The sequence below is a fragment of the Brachycentrus maculatus genome, unplaced genomic scaffold (genome assembly GCF_059751285.1).
Source record: "Brachycentrus maculatus isolate JH-2025_06_01 unplaced genomic scaffold, ASM5975128v1 h1tg000090l, whole genome shotgun sequence".
Classification (NCBI taxonomy): Eukaryota; Metazoa; Arthropoda; class Insecta; order Trichoptera; family Brachycentridae; genus Brachycentrus; species Brachycentrus maculatus.
In genome coordinates, this window is record NW_028280844.1 from 135001 (window position 1) to 159657 (window position 24657).

Genomic DNA, 24657 nt, shown 5'->3' on the forward strand with positions numbered 1-24657 from the left:
AAAAAAAGATTGTATTACATGCTTAAAAATGTAATACCCTGTGTAAGTCCCTCTCTAAGCACAAGAGCTTAGTCTCTTTCGTAACTCGAATAAGATATTTTATTAAAAAGCAATGTGTATTTATTGTAACTGCAGACGGTTGTTAGAATTCCATATTGAATTATTGGGTAATATATCAAAATTAAACACGGTTATTGGATTGAATTATACTTTTATTTACATGTATATGTTAATAAAAGTAGAATTCAATCCAAGAACCGTGTTAAATTATGGATGTATTACACAACAAAGCAATGTGTAATTAAAAAATGATTATATTTATTTATATATTATATTTCTTGTAACATTATTAAAATAATAAAAAAGTAACTTTTCTAGGGACGACAAATACTCCATTTAAAAGTATCGCTTACGAGAAAACGATTACTGGTTTCATATAAATATCAAAGTAGTGATATAAATAAAAGAGCAAAAGCAAAGTTTACTTTTATTATTTTTTTTCTAAAAACACCACTAAGAATTACGAAAAAAACATTGTAAGCAATCGTGATACACCGATTTTGCTTAATGTTTTTATAATTACAATAAAATCCATTTTTTGCATCTGCTATGGCATTCGAAAGCCAGGTTTTAAAAAACGCTGAACAAATCATGAAATTGTTGGTTAAATTTACCAAAACTTCACTTATCTAAATGAATTTTGCTTCCATAATTCCAGCTTAGGTCAGAAAAAATAACGAACTGCTCCTTCTCAGTTTTCATATTTTATTTAATATTTTGAACGATGAGAACTCTTTAAATAATATAAGAGAAACCGCAGGCTTGGAGCTGAAGAGTCGGTTAACCCCGGACCGGGTGGACTGATGTAGAAATAACAGAACCTCACCGAATAAGGAGGAGGAGAAGGATGAGAAAGTTCTCCAAATTCTTAATGATATACGTACAAACCACTTCCTTCAAAGTTCGTCAGGAAAAAAATCTTAATCAAATAGAAATTCCGGTTCAAAATAATATTTATTTACGTAGACAACCCGTGGTTAATACAGGTTTTTGGTTTATTATTATTATTTTTGAAGAACTTATAATGACTAATAAATAACTTATATGAAGAAGTATTTATAGATAGTTAACAGAGAACAATTCACAAATTAACTACACACACTAGGAAAAAATTATGATGAAGGCAATGATGAGAAATACAAATGCAAACACTACGGATACGATATATATACCGGCGTCCCATAATCCAAAGTACTTATTCCTTTTATGGGGTGTTATGTCAGCTTTTAAGGTATGTTACTCACCAAAAAAAATACAATATGACTTCAGTAAAAATGCCTTAGTTTTTGAGATATTTCCACTTTTATGAAATTTCCGAAAATCTACCTCTTAAATCAGTTTTTTGAGTGCCATTTCTTCAAATTTTCATATTTGAGGATTTTTATTTATGTTTTACAATAAAATACAAAAATAATTTAATTCAAGGAATTGAATCAGCAACGCCACCAGCAGTTGCGTTTACCCGAATTTGGCATAGCCTATCGATGAAATAAAACTATATTTAAACTAATATATCAATCAAGTCTTTTAATAAAGCATTGTTTATTAGTAACACGTAAATTAACCATACTTGTCTCTTTCAAATCTGTGGATTTTAATGCGTTAATATAATCCGATTATTTTAGATAGGCACTCGTCATTTTTTGTTAAACCACCATGACTGAACAGGAACGTGTAGGATGTGGGGTATTATTCCGGAACGATTAACATTGTAATATACGGGAACATTATTAGGTCCGAACGAACAAGGCCGTAGCTGCTAATGGAGCCACATAATACGTACGTATAATATGAAGTTCCTGAAAGTAATTCCCCACATAAGGGTTTCTAAAAAGGATTTATGGAACCACTTCTGCGGCTATATGATTGATTTACAGCACTAACCAGAAGGGCTAAATCGGATATTACTATAAAATATACGTTAAGCTCACGGCTAGGCTTTGCATAATTAATTTGAGATTTGTCCTTTGGGTGAATTTGGCAACCTTAGGTATCCTCAAGGAAGCCACAATATTATCACTTGAGCCTTCGTGATCCCAGGGAAAGTTATACAACGTATCGTTTTTTTAATTTGATTCACCCCTTCTTAAACCTTCTTTTCATACTTTAAATTATAGAATCAATTTTATTTTGGAGAAGTTCGAACTAGAGGGCATTTCAACTAATCAAAAATTTTACATAAAATCTGTAAAATTTCATAATTAGTTATTTTATCCATAGTCACTATTTCTTATATAAATAAATGTTTGTATTTAAACATACACATATATTTCATTTCAGTACTCCAATTATCATTGATCCTAGAAACTTTCACTCAGACTTCACAACACTAACCACTGGACCACAACCTGACTGACTTTTCGTTTAAACCAATTATTTTAATTGGTTTTATTATTTTTAAAATTAAATCCTGGCAATCCATGCAACAGGCCATGTACTATAGTTTTAACATCCTCAACTGTGAAAGTAATCGCTTTCTATTGCTAATTTAAAAAAAAACATTAAAAGAAATCTGTTTGTATTGATTCGGAATTTAATTTGTAGAACTCAACTTAGGGTATTTTCAAACTGTCCGTTTGATAATGCTCTAACAAGAAAAATTTAATTTTATGCAACGATGTCACTGTAGCATATTGAAGCTCCTTTCGAACCAAGCATTAATATAACTTAACTAATATATTTTTCGTATTAACCATAATCATCTTTATTATCTTATTTGCAGACAAGCCTCTAAAAGAAGATGTTTTGCGGTCCAAAATAATAATATAAAAAAATATTCCATTAAGTAAGTATTTTTTTTTAAATACTAGTTTGTCTAAAAAATTGAAAATTTAAGGAGCGAATACAAGTTTATTGATTGTTTATTGTGTGGTTTTCTCTTTTCCGACTATTACACGATATTTTGCTGACAATTTATTTAAGGAAACGTGTTTTGTAATATTATCCACATTATGTTTCCTTTCCATTCTTCCTTCGTTCTTTTGTATTTTTACAACGTTGTAAGTCAATATCTTCCCGTTGCATGCTTTGGCAAACTCAATTACAATACCAATACTAAGAACACTATATAAGCGTATGAACAAAGATTGACTTTTCGTTTTCTATTACGCAAGCCAAGTATTTTAAACATAAGCAGTTTGACTAAACTGTGTATGATAACATGTTATGATATCTCAACAGATTTATAAAAATTCTTTTCAGAATGAAATTTATTTTTATTTTTTAAAACAAAAATATTCCTAAATTCTCCTGATAATCTGAAAACTAACACACAACTCCTAGTAGGGGTATGCTCAATGTGCCATAGAGCTAGATATGTTATTTTTTCTGCTTTATCAGCCGTTTCTCTACTGCTGAATGTAGGCCTCTTCTTAATTTTCCCGACTTCTCTCCTTTGGATTTTTTCGATCCACTTACTACCTTATCTTTCGCGGAGCCTGTAACTGCTATAAGACGCGTCCCGAGGTAGCGGATAAGGGAACATTCGGTAGATTTGCAGGGTAGGAGGGATTAAAAATACCTCTCGCGGACCAACAGGCACATGTCTGACCCTGAATGGGCGGTTAAAAGTAGCGTCTGTTTCCCATACTAAGGGCGGCTACAAATAACGTCTGTTCTCTATGTCAAGGGCGGTTGAACTTAAACTCACCAACACGTTTAGCTAGCGTGTTGTTTAAATGCTCAATTTTTCTGAAAAACAAAACAAATCACCAACGGGATATGTAATTAATATATTTTTTTTATAACATATGTTATTTTGTTTTCTTTGATCGACTGTAAGCAAACGCGCTACCCACATCAAACAAAGCTTTCTCATAGACAAATTTTGATCGAAAATGATGTAAACCTACCATCTAATATCTTCAAGATGTCTTCGAAACAAGTTGTGAACATCCAATAACTCTCGTGAATAATATCTATTAAATTTCAATTATTTAGGTTTTCGGTAAACCACAATCTTCTTACATTAATAGTTGATAAACCCTTCAAACCCTCCCTCCATTTATTGTGTCTCCATCAAATACAAAATTATACCCTTTAGAAACTCTTAAGGTTTTGTTTTATCCAACGAGCCGAACACAGTTCAGATAAAAACCCTTTTTTCAATTCCAACTTCTAAGAGTCCTTTGATATCAAACTTTCAACCCATTACTCAGTACAAGGTTAACATTGATTTATTTGGGAAACATTGTTTTCTTGATTAATTAATTCTGCTTCAAAAATTCAGTACAAGAAGTTTGTTTTGAATCACAAGAATGGCAATATTAATGGGAGATCTCAACTACAATAAGAAATCATGTGAAATTTTCCCATTTTCAATCAATGTTTTACTAAGTAAATACTACTATTTCTTAAAATCTACTGTGACACGTGTTTCGATGCATTCCGCATCATTTTCAATACGGTGTTTGAAAATGATACGGAATGCATCGAAACACGTGTCATAGGAGATTTTAAGAAATAATGGTATTTACCAAGTAAAACATTAATTGAAAATGGATAGATTTTACCACAAAGTGACTGCCGAATCAATTAATGGAATTATCCCTTTAACATAGAAATTTCCTTAATATAATAAGTTTTTCCAATACTTAATAGATATAAAAATGTAAACGTACAACAATCAATTAATGCCTCAGAATGCTAAACATCTTTCATACCAACATTTCATAGATTATTAAATTCAGGATTTTTTCCTCACTTGCATTATATTTGTGATTAGAGAGAAACGTTTAAAAAAATGTATTCCGTTAAATTGTCATCAGGTATATTCGGTTAATACTTAAAGAAGGGTTGTGCAATATTGTCTGATTTTTCTGTATAGCTGGATTAGAAAAGGTAATATTTATAATTTTGGTTATTAATTAGTTATTTCTATAGCGCCATTTTCGTAAAAAAAATCCTGAAGGGCGATAATGTATTATATTATATTAACTTGTAAATAAAATGTATTTAAAATATAAGCTTTTCGAAAACAATTTTAACATTAAAATCTACAATTGTATGTGTCCATTTGAAATATACTTAAACTTCAATAAAACGAATTAAAATTGGGTAAGATTTCAAATTGGGTAAAATTTCAATTAAATAGATGATATCACACACGCGAGCAAAAAGTTTTCCGAAAAATAATGATATGTAAGATTGCATTTCGTATCAAAATATCCAAATTTTTGGTTTGCGTACGCATCTACCCAATATTTTTATTAAAACGAAGCCAAAACAACAACAAAAATAGTGCTTAACTTATTTTAACTAAATATTCATCTATTGTTAAATAATTTGGCTTCATTTTATTATATTTCTCGCGTACTTTCTTACAGCCATTGTAAAATAATACTTTAAGCTGATTCATTTTTTTTAAATTGCACATTAAAAGAGTTTCTAGAATGTCGTTGTTGGCAATGAAGATCTCCAAAGGATTGGCCCATATCAGAGTAAAATTTATAGTATAAAACAAGGCGTATTTGGTCACGTCAACATGTTTCAAATCCTTTATCTGATTCTCAGGGATAAGATAAAAGGATGAAGTGGTATTAGCGGAAGGCAACTGTAGTGTCAGTCAACAATGTACGTTACTAAACTAGACATATTCCGAATGGTACAAGTTAGGGAGACCTTCCCCACGGTGATAGTTAGTACCCGGACGATCAGACAGAACATATAAAGAAAAAGAAAGAAATAGTTTTTAATATTGAAGGAGATTTTTGGTAAATCAAAGTTTTTAAATTTTTGACCCCTCTTTGATACAGAATATGAAAATCTCAGTATTTACAGGGTTTATGACCTGTAATAGGCTGGTTAAGTGATCACTTAACACACGTGCAACACTCACCATTCTAACCATGTTTGGCAATCACACTACTCAACATTTTTGAACTCCGACATTTATCATTAAAGTCATAACACTGCACACGAAAGTTCACTCGAGCCATCTTTGTTAGATTGAAAAAGATTTTATTTATCAGAGACCCTTGTATTTGGATGTACGTAAAATCTTTACTGGATTTTTCAACATGCTGGAAAACGCCTGAAAAAATGGTTTTAATTTTTTATGTAGTTTGCAATTTGACCAGATTATTTTATTCATAACATTTTGAGTCCAAATACTAGGAGTTATTTTTACACATAACAAAATAACTCCTTTGTAGAGAAACACAGATTTCTGAACAATTATTTGTACACTCTCAAAATAATTTGTTTAGTTTTTATGTGCACAAACATTTTCATTTTAACTTTTCCATTGATAGAACGGGAACAAATTTTCAACGGGAACAAAATTCAAAAGAGCTCCGAATTCGTTTTGTTTCTTTTGAAATTAACAACAAAAAATATTAAAATGTACCAACCAAAATGCTTAATATTCCAAAAGCTTCTGGAATAATTCCGGGAAATGCCATTTTTGGTATTCTTTATGTTTCAGTTGGCGAAATGTCGATAAGCCACCTGCCAGCTTCTGTCAATGACATGTAAAGCGCTAAACCAAAGTTGCCACGTTTATTCATCACGCGCCACTGTAAATAGTCAATCCGGGACTTGGAGTAAATCTTTTGAAAAAGGTTTTTAAATATTTACAGAGACATCGACTTTTTACAACGGTGCCAAATATAGAACAAAAAATGCCGTTCTTCCAAGCGCTCAGTAATATTGTATTGGTTCTACTGCCATCGTAATGTAACGGACAATACATTTGCCTATCGTCATATTCAATCAATTCTGTTTGCACAGGTGCTTATAAATACAAAAGTCTTAGGCAATGAATTCAGATAAATTTTTTTATTTATATGGTAATCTTATGATAAAAAAGTATTTATATATTTTTATTCACGTTCTTATTGAATATCTTTATTAAAAAGTCTGTACACAGTTATTTTACCTCTAGTTGTTTTTTTTATTTATTTATTTGGTATAAATAATTTGAAAAAAAACAAGTACAGGTAAAATAACTGTGAACAGACTATACAAGCAATCTTATGGTTTTGCATTCTTCAATACTATAAATTTTCACTGGATACTACAAGCTTTGTTGATAAAAAAAAACATACAACGTTTTGGCACATATTCGTGTGAGAAAGCGCATTACGAGCGCATTCAGTCTGCTTTACTTCACTTTCATACATTGTGGTTGAATAAGGACTACATTGTGTACTGCCGGTTAAGCTTTCGCTGATAGGGAAGTGATTTGCTATAGCTGACTTCAGTGCACCATTCACTCTATTCCTAGCGTTCACTCTCCTTTGTTTGAAGGATGAAACGCCACACTATTCAATCCTGACATACACTCTCCCTGAGTTTTAATGGTTTGCGAATATTTTCATATTATTTAAAAAACATTTTCAAATAATTTTAATCCGTAATTCTACGTCATCCTAAATGAATTTCGGGCACATTTTTTTAAGGAATAACCCATAAGGCTACATTTAGAGACTTGTCTGCAGGTAGGATAGTAAGGATAGGGAATGTTAATGTGAAAATACATCACAAACACCCAGACTACTTGAAAATAAATATTTCTTGAATATATTTTGCACTTGGTGGGAATCAAAACTGTGACGTCAGTTTCGCAGTCAAGAGATCAACTATGCCACGGCACCTTTCTTAAGTAACGTTTACTATTTTTTCTATTACTGAATCCTTATTGGATTATTTTGTTAAAAGATGTTTATGGAATATCTACTATTGCTAGATTCCTTTCGTATGTTAGTTATAAGTTGATAGATTAGGAATTTTGGCGAACGGTGGCACCTTTATTTGAGAAACTTTATGCAGTATATAGCTTATACCCTGTGTCTTGTACAAACGATAAATGCTTCATCTCAAATTGAGACCTATTATTTTGACATATAATCCGTAGGGTGAATAATCCAGTCTCTGATAAATATTTTCAATACTTGTTTCTTTGTCTATGTTGAGATGTCATAAAATAATTTAAATATTTAGAAAAATGTTTAAAGTAAAAATAAAACTTAAACTTTAACGAAAACCTTACCACTTTTATAAGTGGTACTTTTCACTTCATACCGGTTTTGACAAGCCGGTTTAGACATCTTCAGAAATGGGTATGTGCCATCCCTGTGATGACAAGGTATGTACTTGATAAAATAGATTGAAGAAAAAACACCAAAACTAAACATGTTTTCAAACAAAAATTTAGCCTTGAAGAGGGCAAAAGGTTGTTGCCGAAACTAGTTGGTTAATAAAAATGTGAGTGGATCAAAAAACAAAGTCTTTTTATTTCTCAAAATAATATAACAATATGATCCACAAAGTTAATGCTTTCAATATTCAAAACAAAAAAAAATGCTTTATTTTATGAAATGTAACACAAAGTACAAAAAATGTATGTATCTGTATGTATGTATGTATCTGCAAAAAATGTATGTATTTGCAAAAAATGTATGTATGTATCTGCAAAAAATGTATATATCTGCAAAAAATGTATGTATCTGCAAAAAAATTATGTATCTGCAAAAAATGTATGTATGTATCTGCAAAAAATGTATGTATCTGCAAAAATGTATGTATCTGTATGTATGTATGTATCTGCAAAAAATGTATGTATCTGCAAAAAACATTCAAGGAATAAAAAAGATGTTCAAAATATGTTGCGAAAAATTGAAGCTGCTTAAAACAATCACAAAATCAATATTCAAAAAATTAACTTACCAGATTTAGAAGGTAGACATTCGTGACGGTACGCATTCTTTTATTCTGTGCCAATGTAATTACCACCATCGAGTTCCCAACCACCGCCAGGAGGAAGATTATCACATAGAGTGGGATTATTAACTTGGATTCAAAGACTCCGTCACTCCTTACACTGACGGTCTTATTACTCATGCCACTCTCTCTAACTGTAACGTAAACTGTGTCACTGAAATTCGTAGGCGTGACATTGTCATCGTAACTGTCACTTGAATTCTCGAACGGAAATAACGGATTCGCCGTCATAAATTCAGTGCCGTATGTAGACGTTATTGTCGTATAAAAAGCCTCCATCTTGACAATGTCTACTGACTTCTTAAGATACTTTAAACACACTGTATTTATTAATTACTTTTAAGATTTATGTACTATCACAACAATAATTTTAAGCTCATAATTATTCTGATAATAATACGTATATTCAACTGTTCACACTCATTATTTATGCGTTGTATTGTTATTTAAGTATTCCACGATGTAATTACAAGAATCTGCACCTGTAACAAACAAAAAATTAACACAAATTAATACATATTATGATTTTTGAGGAGGGTCACCATTCGTACCGATACTTCGGGATATGTCATCATTATTCCATCACACTCCTTGGGATAGTAGTGAAATAATGATGCTAGAATGTTCTTCCTGTCTCCATCCCAACTTATCGTCTTTTTAGACTGTTGGGGTCAGTTCTACTCATTCACAGGCTGTAAGTCCTTCTATCATTATTATTATATAAGAGATTGAGTAATATCACACAGGCCATCCCTTCGAATCGTGTTTTCTTCCTTAAGCATCCAAGAGTTCTTTGCTCTTCTTCTAGATTTTATTCGGGGAAAATCCACGTCGATTGCCTTGTTCCCCATACCATCAGGTTCTCTACGTTCTTTGTGCCCATATCATTTTAATTTCCTTTTCTCTACCTTACTATTGATACCTATCTGTTATTTACATATATTTATATGTTTTTCAAAAGAGAAATATTTGTGTTTTTTATTATTAACAAAAATACTTCAATTTCATATTATTTCTGTGAGCCTAAGCGCCTCATTATTAGAAAAACGTATTAAATTATGGAAAAATGGATTCGAACCGAGAGACACTGACGCAAGTGTCCGTGACACTATATATATACACATATATTTTTTAATATATATATATATATATATATATATATATATATATATATATATATATATATATATATATATATATATATATATATATATATATATATATATATATATATATATATATATATATATATATATATATATATTATATTTATATATATTTATATATATATATATATTTAAAAATATATATACACACACACATAAATATGTACATATGTGTGTGTGTGTGTGTGTGTGTGTGTGTGTGTGTTGGTATATGCTTTTATAAATAATGAAGAAAAAAATACTTTGAAATATGGGTAAATAGCAAATTCGAGGAACGTGTGTTGAACAAATTCATCTTATTATCCCACCTCACGCCGAAGGCAATCATCATAGCTATTTTCACATCATCTACACCTACTCTAAACAGCGATTTAAAGCTACGGTGAAACCACTCTCTCAAGTTTTCAAGCCAGAATATAGGTCTTCTTTTTATGCTGTGTTTATCTTCCACTTTGCTTTGTAATAAAATACATATTAATTTGTATTTATTCCACAAAACAAAAAAATCCCTTTTGAAATACGAAATAATAACATGATTAATATTATGTCATAACATGAAAAATCAAATTGATATATAAGTAGAATTTTTTCACAAACTCCCTTTTTCTCATGAAAAAAATAACGTTTGTTTTGTGAAATTTCTTTCTTATTTGCGAAAAATTCATAAACAATATTGAATAAAAGTAAAATTATGATTTCATATTTTAATAACTAACTAACAAACTAACTAACCATGACGCCGCTTCCCAGCAGGGGTGGGCAGAGAGAATAGAACGCCACACCACTCTGTCTTTGTAAACATTCTTCGCCTCTTCCACGTTCATGCATCTCCTAATACGACTCCTAACCTGACCACTTTCAAGTATTTGGCATACCTGATCGTGCCATGTTTTTCTCGGTCTTCCTCTGCTCTTTTTTCCACTTACATTCGCCTCATAAATTTGTTTTACCGTTCTTTCCTCACTCATTCGTTCTACATGTCCAAACGATCTCAACACACCTTTCTTAATTTTATTGATAATGCTTATCTCAGCTTTGCAATCCTTCCTTACTTCACTATTTTTAATACATATTTTAAATTTAATTTCATCTTCTAATATGTGAGTTTTCATTTCGTTTCTTTAAGTAATTATAATAAATGAACATAAAAATGGATTTTTAATTTATTTTAATCCACGGAATGAGAACTTTTTAATAATCGTAATAATTACATTTTAATAGAAGTAGGGAAAATTGTGTAGTATAAATGCTTATCTCAGCTTAGCATTCCTTCCTTACTTCACTATTTTTAATACATATTTTAAATTTAATTTTATCTTCTAATATGTGAGTTTTAATTTCGTTCCTTTAAGTAATTATAATAAATGAAAATAACAATTGATTTTTAATTTATTTTAATCCACGGAATGAGAACTTTTTAATAATCGTAATAATTACATTTTACTAGAAGTAGGGAAAATTGTGTAGTATAAATGCTTTCAACGCTTACCCTAGCTGAAATACTAATTATCTCGTTATAAATCCATTACAGTGACTCTAAAAGTTTTGTGGAGGAAGTATAATCTAAAAGCACGTATTAAAAATAATTTTCATATCATTTAAGCGCTGTCATTAAAATTCATTAATTTAATTGAATATTATTTTTTGACATCTCATCAAAGATGAAGAAGAATATGGAAGTCTGGGCATTGACGGGGCTGACGACCGTCATATATATGAACCAATTTAGAAACCTTGTTCTTGAACCACTAGAACTTCACTAGAGACATCTATTGGCGAGATGTAAAGAAGCTTTTTATTAAGCAGAAACTCTTATATTAGAGGTCCGAATCCTGGATTATAAGTAGTGTGGTTGTCAATAATGGGTAGAATTGGTGAATGTTACACACTGGAGACAGTTTGTGGACTCCATATGCTCCACCTAGGGAGCGGATATGGTTTTCTTATAAAATCTTTAACTTCGCCATTGAGGTCCTAGAGAAGATAGTTCAACGTTTTAAATCTTATATATGACGGTCGTCAGCCCCGTAAATGCCCAGACTTCCATATTCTTCTTCATCTTTGATGAGATGTCAAAAAATAATATGAAAATAACTCCTGTAATTGGAGATAATTCAGATTTCGTGAACAAGTATTTGGACACACTCAAAATGTTCTAATTTAATTGAATATATTTACATGAAAATTAAACAAAAAAAATCTTCTATGGAATGTCCACCAATAAGATGTCTGTACGTATTGTTTTCCGAAGAGCTGTAAACGCAAAAGGCAAAGGGCACAATAATGAGATGAAATGGTTGGTATGATTGAGATAATAATCGTCGTTTGTTATTGAATATATGAGATTCCTATAGAATATAATCAGTGGACATCTAAATATTTTGTACTAATTCTATGTTTCTGTGCTTAACTTTAATTGTCTTGTTTAATGTATATCTTTTAATGTTTTATTCTACATATGTTACTGTTGTCAACCCAAATTAAAAATTAAAAACTATAAAAATTAAGACAGAAATATATTGTGAATTGGATCACTAGAAAGTGAATATACAGTAAATAAAAGAGTTTCTGCTTAATAAAAAAGATTTTTCATCTCACCAATAGATTACTCTAGTTAAAATTCAAGTGATTCTCGAATTATGTTTTAAAATTGGATCGTATGTACAGAAGTTCCAAGAATTGGAGTAGTGTGGTTGTTAATCATGGGTAGAATTGGTGAATGTTATACGTGTGTAAATTTATCACTTGAACCAGCCTATAACGGTCGTAAGCTCTGTGAATGCACAAAATTCCATATTCTTCTTCATCTTTGTTAAGATGTAAAAAATCATATGAATTTACGGTTTGATTACCAATCATAATTTAATACGCTTTCATTAAAATTTGTTAAAGTTTTCAGAGACAAGCTCTAGAAGCCTACTTCAATATAATGTTTCGATCCTTCCGGGAAAACCTTGGTTTAATTATAAAAAAAAATTTAAATAATTCAAAGGATTTAATTCAAATAGAATATTTATATATCGTTCAAAATAAATATTTTTTCCCTTTAGAATTATTTTTTTTAAATTATTTTAAGCATTATTCACATAAATAAGTCATGTTTAATATTAAACACAAATAAATTCATATTTGCCTTAAAACTGACATTCACTTTTTTGTTAACATCTGGTAACTTTCAACAACTTTCAACAACTTTCAAAACTGAAAATCGGTTCAAAAAGACAGTCTTTAGAAATTAAATAACATTTATCTACACTTGACGTATTTAAGTAGACGACTGCCTTATAATGGTCATCAGGAGCAAGGCTCGAACAATGATTGTCTTAAATTTGATTTTGAGGTATTTGAGAGGACCATATTTTCAAACATTAATAAAAAAAATATATCATCATGAACGCGATTATTAAACTAATTTGTTCGTAATTATGAAGGGTTCTAAAGGTATGCATATTCAAGCGATTTGACACGTTTAATATATTTTCCGTTTTGTTTGATGTTTTCTCATAAATGATACAAAAATTAAACCAAATAACCTTCTACAGTTTAATGAAGAAATTGTTCATTTCCGGATCTCTTTTGTAATAAAATATTACTCAGTTGAAATGAAGACGTTATTAAAATACGCATTTATATTTTACACTTATTCTGAATATATCAAAATATTACTGCAACAAACTTTACATTCTCCATACTATCAATTATTCATATACATACATATGTACATACATACATATGAACATACATTGTAAGTAATAATCCCTTGAAAAAATTATTAAAAATGTTGAGCTTTTAACGTAAATTTTATATTATATTAAAATCCGTGGTGTAATGGTCAGCACGCTCGGCTACCATATTAGAAGTCTTGGGTTCGATTTCTAGGGGGGGTCAAATAAAAGTTTCTTTTTCATTCTAATATTTATTAAATATCTGGACCTGAAGCGTTGGACTGATCGATTTTCTTTAATGTATTAATAATCAAGATAACATAACGCTTATATGATTCAGTACCCTGTGCACCATCAGGTGCAAATTCCGAAAAATAATTACTTTTTAGTTCACGGCGATGTTTTCTTATTCTAATTTTTAGACTTCTAGCAGTTTGGCCAGCATATTTTTTATCGCAGTCACTACAAGAAATTTCATAAATACCGCTTCTAAGATGTTGACTTTTGATTTTGAGTTTCTAAAAATTTTACCGAAGTTGTTATTCGTTACATGTTGATTATTTTTAATTTTTTGTTAAATAATCAACATGTCATTCCACAAGGTTAATGCTGAATCAATAAATAATTTGAAATTTTTAAGCTAATTTGAATATTTTAAAGCATTTACTTTATTTGAAAGAATAAATAATGAATTTACTCGTATTTTTTTTTCGATTATGCTTTTAGATATTTTCGATTGTCCGAACTACCTTCCTCCCTAATTAGTCCGGATAACCGAGTTTCCAATATGTGTTTACCTTAATAGGACCTCATGCATGTTAGCTAAACGTAATAACCACTTTTATAAAGTTGAATAAAAATACTTGGCTTTAGGAACTTCAGGTAATGTCTTTTTGACAACTTAAATTCGAGTATATTATGGAAAATGCAAAAGCATTTGAGAGAATGAGAACGACTATCAAACAAAGCCACCCGGCAAAAGCATCTAATATGTAAAACGTGAAAAGCTACTACCGGGTAGATAAATAATATTTTTTATAATTTATAAAGCCCTTGTTCCGGTAAATACTCGTTAGTACATTTTTTAGAAAGGGCGCTTTAATAAAACCTTATAAAAATGTGTGATTTAATAAAGGTGAGAAAAGTATGGAAATTAATTCGCGTTCAAATGTTTTTTTTTTTCAGTTTTGTATTTAGATCATCCCACGGTCAAACTTTTTATAAAGCTGGTGGATAGTTACTTACATGATACTCGTCCCTGTAAATGATTGTGAATTACTTTTATTATTTTTTTTTCAAAAATTTTAGTAAAATTTGTATGTAACCACTCATCCCTTTCACTGCCTACATCGCGGTACTTCTAAAAAGTTTATGCTGGATTTACAAACTTGTATTATTTAGATTGGCAGTGACGGGGATATTGAGAGCATTTTAATGTAAATTCACAGTAAAATCGGGATACAACTTAGTTTTAAAAAATTGTTTTGCAAAAGAAGATCTGTCACGAAGCCTAGATGCTTCTGTGTCAGATCTGGGAATGTGATGGGACAGCTTTAAATATATAACCACTCACCGAGATTTTTATATCTACCGGTTTCGAGACGAACCGTCTCTTCGTCAGAACAATCACTACCACACATGCAAACAATACTACACGTCACCACCATAGCACTATACACACACAACTACACAAAATGTTTATCAAATGCGATTTTGGTCGACCCGAGGACCAACATGCCTTTAATTTAAGTCTTTTTGTTTTTTTTTTATGATAACGTCTTATGTGATAAACTTTTAAGGAAATTAATTTCATATTCGTTCATTTATCCATGTCACGCTTCAATTTGGAGTGCCAATAATAAATTTCTTCGGGAAGAATTTTTTTGTATCTATTCGATCTATGAGCTAGGTTGTGTTAAATTAACTTTTTCGTTTATAAATTTTCGATTACAGTACACTGAGAAGTCAGTTTCAACAAATTGATATTGTTTTGATAAGAGGGAAAATACAAAACATAACATACAAATTACGTATTTCTAGTCATAAATGTACATGAATTTTGTAGAAACTTTTATGTTCCGCTCTTCCGTATAATGTGAAACTGATTAACCTTTCTCCCTTAAATTATGTCTTGCCATTATGGATGCAAAAACAAAATGGAAATTAGTATATTTGAGGTCTAATGCCAAGATCGCTTATTTTAATATCAGATGTTTATTCATTTTTCTTATTTATTTAAGTCGTTATAAAAGAGTATCAACAATTAATCTCCTAGTAGTATTCATGAATAATATCGTAGTTCTACATTTCACGAGAAAGATGAACGCTTTTATTAAAAAAAATATCTCTTAACAGTTTTAACTAACTACCCACCACGCCACATCCCCGCAAGGGTAGGTAAAGTGAATAGAATACCATATAACTCTGTCTTTGCAAACAGTTTTTACCTAGTGCATGTTTAACCTCGGCTCGTAACGCATGTTTGTGCTGAAACATTTACTGCATGTTGGTCTTCGGGTCGACCAAAAATCGCATGTGTTAAACATTTTGTGAAGATTTAAGTGTGTAAATGGTGCTATGGTGGTGAAGGGTGGTATTGTTTGCATGCTGTGGTAGTGATTGTCCTGACGAAAAGACGGGTACGTCTCGAAACCGGTTTACATAAAAATCTCGGTGAGTGGTTATATACTTATATTATTAACATTTTCGTAAATAAATAAATAACTCTTTACCTATTTCATATTCATTCATTTCTTTTTACATTCCCACCGATTTTTCTGACTGACCACTTTTATTGTTAGAAACTTGATAAACATAAATGTTTTTTGATATTCCTTTGCTGCTATTTCCAATTACATTCGCCTCATATATTTATTTTATTGTTCTTTCCGCACTCATTTCTTTCACATGTTCTGTCTTTCAACACACCATTCTTAATTTTATCGATAATGTTTATCTCAGCCTTGCACTATTTCTTTATTTCATCATTCTTACATCTATAATTTATCGTTTTATTATAGATATTCGACACACGATAGAGTTTTTATCGATCGTAAGCCCTTCAACTGTATTTCTCTTGTTTGTTTTAAAAGATAGAATAATTCCTGAGGAGTTAAATTTTTCATATAATCGAACGATATCACTGAAATGAAGATTTTGCATTTTTGAGAGGTCGGAATTACATTATTCTTTGCAAAGTTTGTTCAGTGAAGTTATTTACGTAACATGGTAGTACGGGAGCGCAGATTTCAATGACCATGAACTTTATCTACGAGTCTTCGTTTGTTTCTCATTAAAATTATTATACAGTATAAAATGTACAATTTGAACTTAATATTACATAATAAAACTGATGCTTGTTATTCCGAATATATTTAACCTTTCCTTAAATATACAGCTTTGTGTTACATCTTTCAACAGAAAAAATGTTTCAAACATACTCTGAGAATTGAATATAATTAAAGTATGCTAAAAAAATTGTATTGTCTAGGTAATGAAGAACAGGGAAAGATGATTTTTTTAGATAATAACTCGGCCCTGATGCTATACGATGTGAGAAGTTAAAAGTTTTCGAAACTGAAAACCATGTAAACAAGATAAAATATAATTATTAAAGCTTTCGTAAACGCTTTTATTTTGCAATTTACGAATAATTCAACAAGATTATGTAAAAATTATTTTAAAACAACCCACTTATGTTTTTTAAAAGTAGAGAAAATCTATTTGCAGATTTGTAAGAGGATTTTGCAAAAACCGTTTATGAAAAAGCTTAGACCATAAGTATAGGAACGATAAAAGTTATGGAGATTAAAATAATCAGCAACAAAGCTCTTATATTTGATCATACAAATACACCATCCTTATTATCCTACCTGCAGAGAAACCTCTTAATGTAGGGGGTTTGCGGGCTTTTTTTTTTAAATAAAAATAAATAAAAGAAATGAAAAAAGACAAAAACAAAATTATAATAAATCAATATTTAAAACCTCGAGTGATGCGAGACTTCAAAGTATGTACTACGTAAAGAAAGCATTTAGAAGACGTAAATCTACATTGTAAAATAGTGATTGTGTTCTCTTAAAGAAAGGTATGGAGTATTGGTTAAATTTTTTCAACTGACTGAATTTTTTCAAATTAATTAGACAGAACATTAGATTAAAAGATACCAATTATTGAATGTACATAAAAAATATTTAAATATTTATGTCTTAACTATATAAATTTAATTTAAATACACATATACACACACATATATATATATATATATATATATATATATATATATATATATATATATATATATATATATATATATATATATATATATATATATATATATATTATATATATATTTATATATATATATATATATTTATAAATATGTATATATTTTTTGTTTCTAAAACTTGATCATTTACCCATTCTTATATTTTTAATATAATTATAAAAACGATTTAAAACGAAACGAAAATTATTTGACAAAACTGAAAATTTAACAAAACATTTGCCCACACTCTTTAAGTCTATTTTGAGAGCTTATAATAAATTCAAAATAATTATTTTATTAATAATTCTAACTACAGTTTTCAATAACAATAGAATTTCCATTCCTTCCAGAAGGCGTCGTGTTTGATTGTACAACAGTAATATATCATGATAGAACATGAGAAAGGATTGTCAGAAATTTCATTATGTTTGAGTATATTTTCGAGACACAACAGGACTTTAGTCTCAGTATGTCTTTGAGCAAACGATGTCAATTAAATGATTTCTTACATTCTAGAACTACTTGCTGTGTATTGATTATATTACTTATACATGTACCAAATAAACGAAGCATGATAAAACACATACATACACACACGCACACACACACACACACACACACACACACACACACACACACACACACACACACACACACACACACACACACACGAGTGTGTGTGTGTGTGTGTGTGTGTGTGTGTGTTTGAGTTATTTAAATATGTGATTGTTTTCCAAATTAATTGAAATAATATTGAACCTTGAATTAAATGAATACTCACGTTAAGCGAAATTAAATTTGAAATTACCACTGGCGATTACACAAAATCGTGAAATATAAATGGTCATATAATCACTAACAACGTTGACATTTTATTCTAAGTGGATTCAGGTTGACGAACGTTCATCCGTTTTATTAAGGCTAATGAGGTCGGGGGTATATTTTCTATCCAGATCATCCCCTAAACTTTTTCCCACATACTTTGAGAGTTCTATCTGTCTGGGTTTAATTTTATACAATCCAATATATATAAACATATATTCAAAATTATATTATTAAAACAATTATTTTTATTGCCATCTTTTTTTCTATTTATTATATTAGAGTATCCTTTCGAAATAGTAAAGGACGCAGCCCTTTTTAAAACAGTAAAATCGTAACAACTTCAAGGGAACCCCGAAAAAAATTGTTTATAGTCGTTTGATGTATACAGTGGTAAGTTTTATATTAATTTATTAACTAACAACTACATCATCTATATTATGAACCGTATTAGTTTATCCACAAAGATGTTTCGATTGGACGTTATATGTAAGATGATGAGTTGTGTTGATTGTCAATCATCGGCAGAATGGTGAATTGACCACTTAAACCAGCCTAAGAAAGGTCGTTAACCTAGTAATATCTCAGACTTTTATATTTTTCTTCAACTTTTTTGAGATACAATTTTTTTAATATTAAAAGTGATCACCCTTCAGAATATTGCATTAAAAGACTGCATTGCATTAATGGACAACATTTTAAGTGTGTTCAAATGCTCGGTCATTAATCTGTGTTTTTTCAGTTAGAATATTATAATATCTTCCCTTTCCAAGTCATAAAACCCTATAAAATACCTAGAATTCCATGTATTTCTTCATATCTTTTGAGATATCAATATTAAAAAAAACTCCTAAGTGGACAAACTCACATTTACGAACAAAGAGTTGGACACAATTTTTTTTTATAAATTATAATATTATATAATAATTATTTAGCGCCATTTTTACAAAATATAGTCTCAAGCTGCTCCATATTTACTGTATTTCATGCTATATGCTTTATACAAATTTTATTATGTTAAAATGCTGGATTTCGTTGCATGTAGAAATAAAACTGAATTATAATAAATAAATTAGATGTTAATTCTACTCAATTGTATTTTATTGTTAAAAAACACATACAATTTTAATTTTATGACAATTGTTATGGCATTTTCAAACACATTTCAAATTCGTTGAAAAATGCTATGACAATGTAAAACAATTCTCACAAAATTAATTTTAATGTGTTTTTAACAATAAAATACACTTTAGTGGACTAAAAAAATCAGTGTTTGATTATAAAATTTAATTTTAAATTAAAATGGAGTTCTACAAAGTAACGCCAAATTTACAATACAAATACTTAATTATAATGTTGTATTTTGCTGGATGCCTATGATATAAATTCGTACGGTCCCTTAAGAGATTATTTTATGTATCCCACTTATTTACCTTAAATACTAATTATACTTTTATTTGATAGCAACTTATATACAATTATAATAAACTTACTCTAGAAAACTATTAAGGAAATTGGTTTACTGCGTTGACATGTTTATGGACGGTAAGAAAGGAAGCTTCTTGGGTGGAGATTGAAATAAACTATGTCGATACACTGGAATATTAATGGTCCATTCACTGGCTGCAAATAATGAAATTTATTGTTTTCTTCTTGCAAAAGGTGTCTCATAGATACGTATTTTCGTTTTGAGAAACATTTTTAATCGCATTATAAATTATTAAAAATCATCAGTTATAAATGTATCGAATTTAAATAGTCTCTACGATCTCCTGTAAAATGATAAGTCGGTATTCTGGCATTTAATTGGCACACTCACTAGTTGCAAATAAGAGGTTTCTAACTTTCATCCTACAGGTAGGTGTTTCATAGATACATATTTCCGTTTGGATATAGCATTATTGATGTACAACATTTTGAGTCTGTCCATTTGGACAAGTATTTACAAGGATTTACTTGTTCACAAATCTGAATTAGATTTTTAAACATTATTTTTGACATCTCAACATAGATGAAGAAGAATATGGAAATCTAGGCATTTACAGGGCTTACGACCGCCAAAAGGTGATCTCTTTACCCACGTGTAAAATTCACCAATTCTACTCATGATTGATAACCACCCTACTCAAATTCTTGGATCATATATTTGGTGTTCAAATTCGAAACATATTTTTGAATTGACTAGAATTTCACTGGAAACATCTCTATGAGATGCAAAAAGACTTCCATATTTTCTTCATCTATGTTGAAATGTTAAAAAAAAATCGTATATTATTCAAAATCCTCAGTTATAAAAATATCGGATTTAAAAAATTTCTATAACCTGCTATAAAATCAGTATTTTTCAAGTCCAGTAAAAAGTGAAACTATCTATGCTTTATAAGAGACGATGTTTATTTTATTATATACTCGTATTCTTAATATTTTTATATTTTAATCATATATTATTATAAAACCGCGCTATTCTTTATTGTTATAAATTCAATTGCAAAAAGCTCTTGTACCGTATAAATAATTAACTAAATAGATATACATAAAAATATAAATGTGTGTGTAGGTTTATTATCTTTCCGCATTTAATTTTCGTATTAAACGCCGTTTTACATTCAATTAAGCATTCAAAATTTCGCAGTTGCCTCACTCAAAAACATTCAAACATTCATATTTTACCTTTTAATCCCAATTTGATAATTGGATTATTCTTTTGGAACAATCGTTATCCAGCTGCTTTTAATATATGAATTAACATCAAAGGGAAAATATCTCATGCGAGAATTTTTCCTCAAACAGTTTTGTTGTTCAATATAAATATGCTAATTTGATTCCTTAAATACTAAAATGAAAAATATTTTATCGTGTTGCATGAAAGGAAAAACAACTTTGTCGGGCAATAAAATTTAGTTTTACTTAAAATTAAAAATTAAATTAATTTTAATTTAAAAACATTTTTATTTAAATGAGCCTCATTTGCATTTTGTTAGTTCTCTGCTATATTTGTATTTTATTTTATCCGTAAAAATAAGTTACATATTTATTAGCATTTAATTACATTTTATAAATATGAAGATTATAAACATATATATTACACCCCAACAAAATACTATGATTTCATGTTACATGTTATTCAAATTAAAGCAACCTTTTAATCAAAGACATCAAAATCCACCCTTGAGTTTGTATTGAAAGCTGTGAAACGTTTCTCTCACCACAACTTTTGAAACGTAGTTGATAATGACGGTGTATATTACACATTGTAAATTAAAGCAATTAGTTGAAGGTCTTTGGCCCTGTAAATACTTCAGACTTCATTATTCTCTTTTCATTAATTGATTCGGTAGTCACTTTGTGGTAAAATATATCTATATTTAATTATTTTTTTACTGTGTGGAAGTTCTTATATTGGTATGACTTCCAGAAAATTCAAAACAAGAATCAGGGAACAAGAATTATGTTTGAGAAATAATAATAATTTCGGAATTCACAAATTTAACCACAATAACGTAGAAATCCTAAAAATAATCAATACGAAAAGCCATAAACTGCAACATTTTGAAACAATAGAAATTCATAAGAATATAAATAACAATAAACCCATAATTAACAATATGACAATGACTAAAGCCTCCCCTCTTTTGTCTATGTTCTCTCTGATAAGAAAAAAAAATAAAAAATAAAAATTAATTAATAAATAAAAATAAGAAACAGCTATTACCCCCTCTTCAACCTTCAACGTCCCAAGGAACCAACTCTAAAATTTAGAATTAGCTCCACATATGGTGTTTGAAAATGATGCGGAATGCATGGAAACACGTGTCACAGTAGATTTTAAGAAATAGCATTCTTTATTCTCATCTCAACAATTTCTTCTATAGTGTTTCTACATGAACAAAAAAATTATGACACTTCTTTAAATTCTTTCAGACTTTAGCTTTGGACTGAATACAACTTTTAAATATTTTATACACAGGGTGGCACAAAATTAATAACCCTTTCGAAAAATGTTATAATTTTTGCAAATGGCGTCGTACATCAATCATATTTGATATTTGTGAACTAGACAGCTGCAGTATACATACAAACTGATAAAACGGGCACAAATTTGTATCAACACTGGCGGCAGCCACTTGACATCATATTATCTACTTAACAGAAAAAAATTAAAGGTGCAAATAAAAAAAATCACTCAAATTTACTTATTTTTATTTAGTAAGTAAGTTAGTTATTCAATTACAAAATTGTATGATTCATTTTGAAATTTATTTATTTATAGCACTGAACCTGTCTAGTTTACTAATATCAAATATGATTGACATGCAATGCCATTTGCTAAAATTATAAAATCTTCCGAAAGGGTTATTAATTTTGCGCCACCCTGTAAAAATCCAAAAATGGACGTGACTTCTGTACGATTAATTTATTACTACGTAAAAATTGTACTCGGAACAAATCGAATACGTATGTAGTAATATTAATAATCTCAGTCTCTCATCATACGATAATAAACATTGTAAATATTAAACACGTTCTTGCTGATGTGCTCTCCGAATAAAGATATAAACGAAACGTTATTTCTCATATGGTATCCGAGAGAAAGGCTTCAGAAAATGGAAAGGTTAAAATTAATGACGAAAAACTTTACTACTCATCTGACCCATCTTAGCAAATTGGAGTGGAAATCTGGGATCCTTTGGGAAAATTATTATTCTATTAAATTACCCTTAGAAAAGAATTATTTTTGGCAAGAAGCGCTAAAAGTAAGGAAACAAAGGATCGCCTTGTTACAATATTTAATACGAGCTCCACACATTATTGTGACACAATCTGGTTAAATTTAAAAGAAAGAAAAATGCATATTTAAGCATGCGCATTTAATACAACGTTTTGAGTCAATTTGAAAGCTATCATTGAATAACTTATAAGGAATTTTATAGAATACTTTGTTTTTTTATGGAAAATTTGCATTTTTAAAATCAACTTTTATTTTTTGCTTAACTCGTTCAAAGGGTTAAGGAGGTTTGAGAGTTTTAACAAATTGAAATTAACTTTTTTGTTTAAAGATATTACTCGTATCTTAAACTTAGTAATATTTTGAAATGTTCACCTAAACATGGCACCTTACAAGGGCCCAGAGCAGCCGTGTACTAAGCTTTGAGAATAGGTGTCTGCGGAGAATTTTAGGCGTGCGGTGGTTTGACTTTGTGAGGAATGAAGAGATAAGGCGTAGGACGCAGCAAATCTTGGTCACACACAAAAGGCGATTCAGTTGGCTTGGCCATGTACTCCGCATGCCTCCCGAGAGCCTTAATCAAGCTTGCCTCTTTTACAAGGCATCAGGTTCGCGCCGCCCAGGACGACCACTGCTGACAATTCGTCGGCAGTACTCGTCAGAACTTCGGGACGCGGATCTGACTTGGGAGGATGCTAGGGAGCTGGCAGCCGACAGAAAAGCCTGGAGACAGTTTGTGGACTCCATATGCTCTAATGGGATATGGTTTAATTAATCTAGCGGATATGGTTTAATTATAAAATTATTTCACCTAAAGATATTTCAACGATTTAACTTGTACCCACCTGCGTAGGTTAAAAGTAACTAATGGTTATAATGCGCGCAATACACGGCTATTGAATAAGATGTGCTAAGTATTTTAAGTTTCGGTGATTAATTACCTCGTCAAGGATGGTACTTAGTCGGAATCTGGCGCATTCGCCATGAAATGACTTCATTTCCGTATTCCATCGTTGAAACAACCAATCACGGCGTTTTTGGGGTGAGCGGAAACACGTGGTGGTGCCGTAATAAAAATTGATTGCTTTAACCGTAATTTGGTGGTTTCATGTCCTAAAGATTAACCTAAAACAAGGCTGGTCAAAAATAGTACGTAAACCGTGGTCGTGCAAAAAAGAAACACCCTTTTCTCGTAAATCTTAATAGCTTACAAAGCTTTCAGCTTTTAAA

At 30.0% G+C, this 24657-nt stretch overlaps 1 protein-coding gene across 1 annotated transcript in view; it reads right to left on the reverse strand.

Moving 5' to 3' along the window:
- The window catches only part of LOC148310617 (cholecystokinin receptor type A-like), a 105718-nt gene extending 96658 nt beyond the window's left edge, over positions 1 to 9060 (reverse strand). The window contains 1 exon segment of the mRNA XM_088258125.1: positions 8728 to 9060. Coding sequence (XP_088114251.1) covers positions 8728 to 9060 — 333 coding nt within the window.
- Positions 9061 to 24657: the final 15597 nt, after the last annotated feature.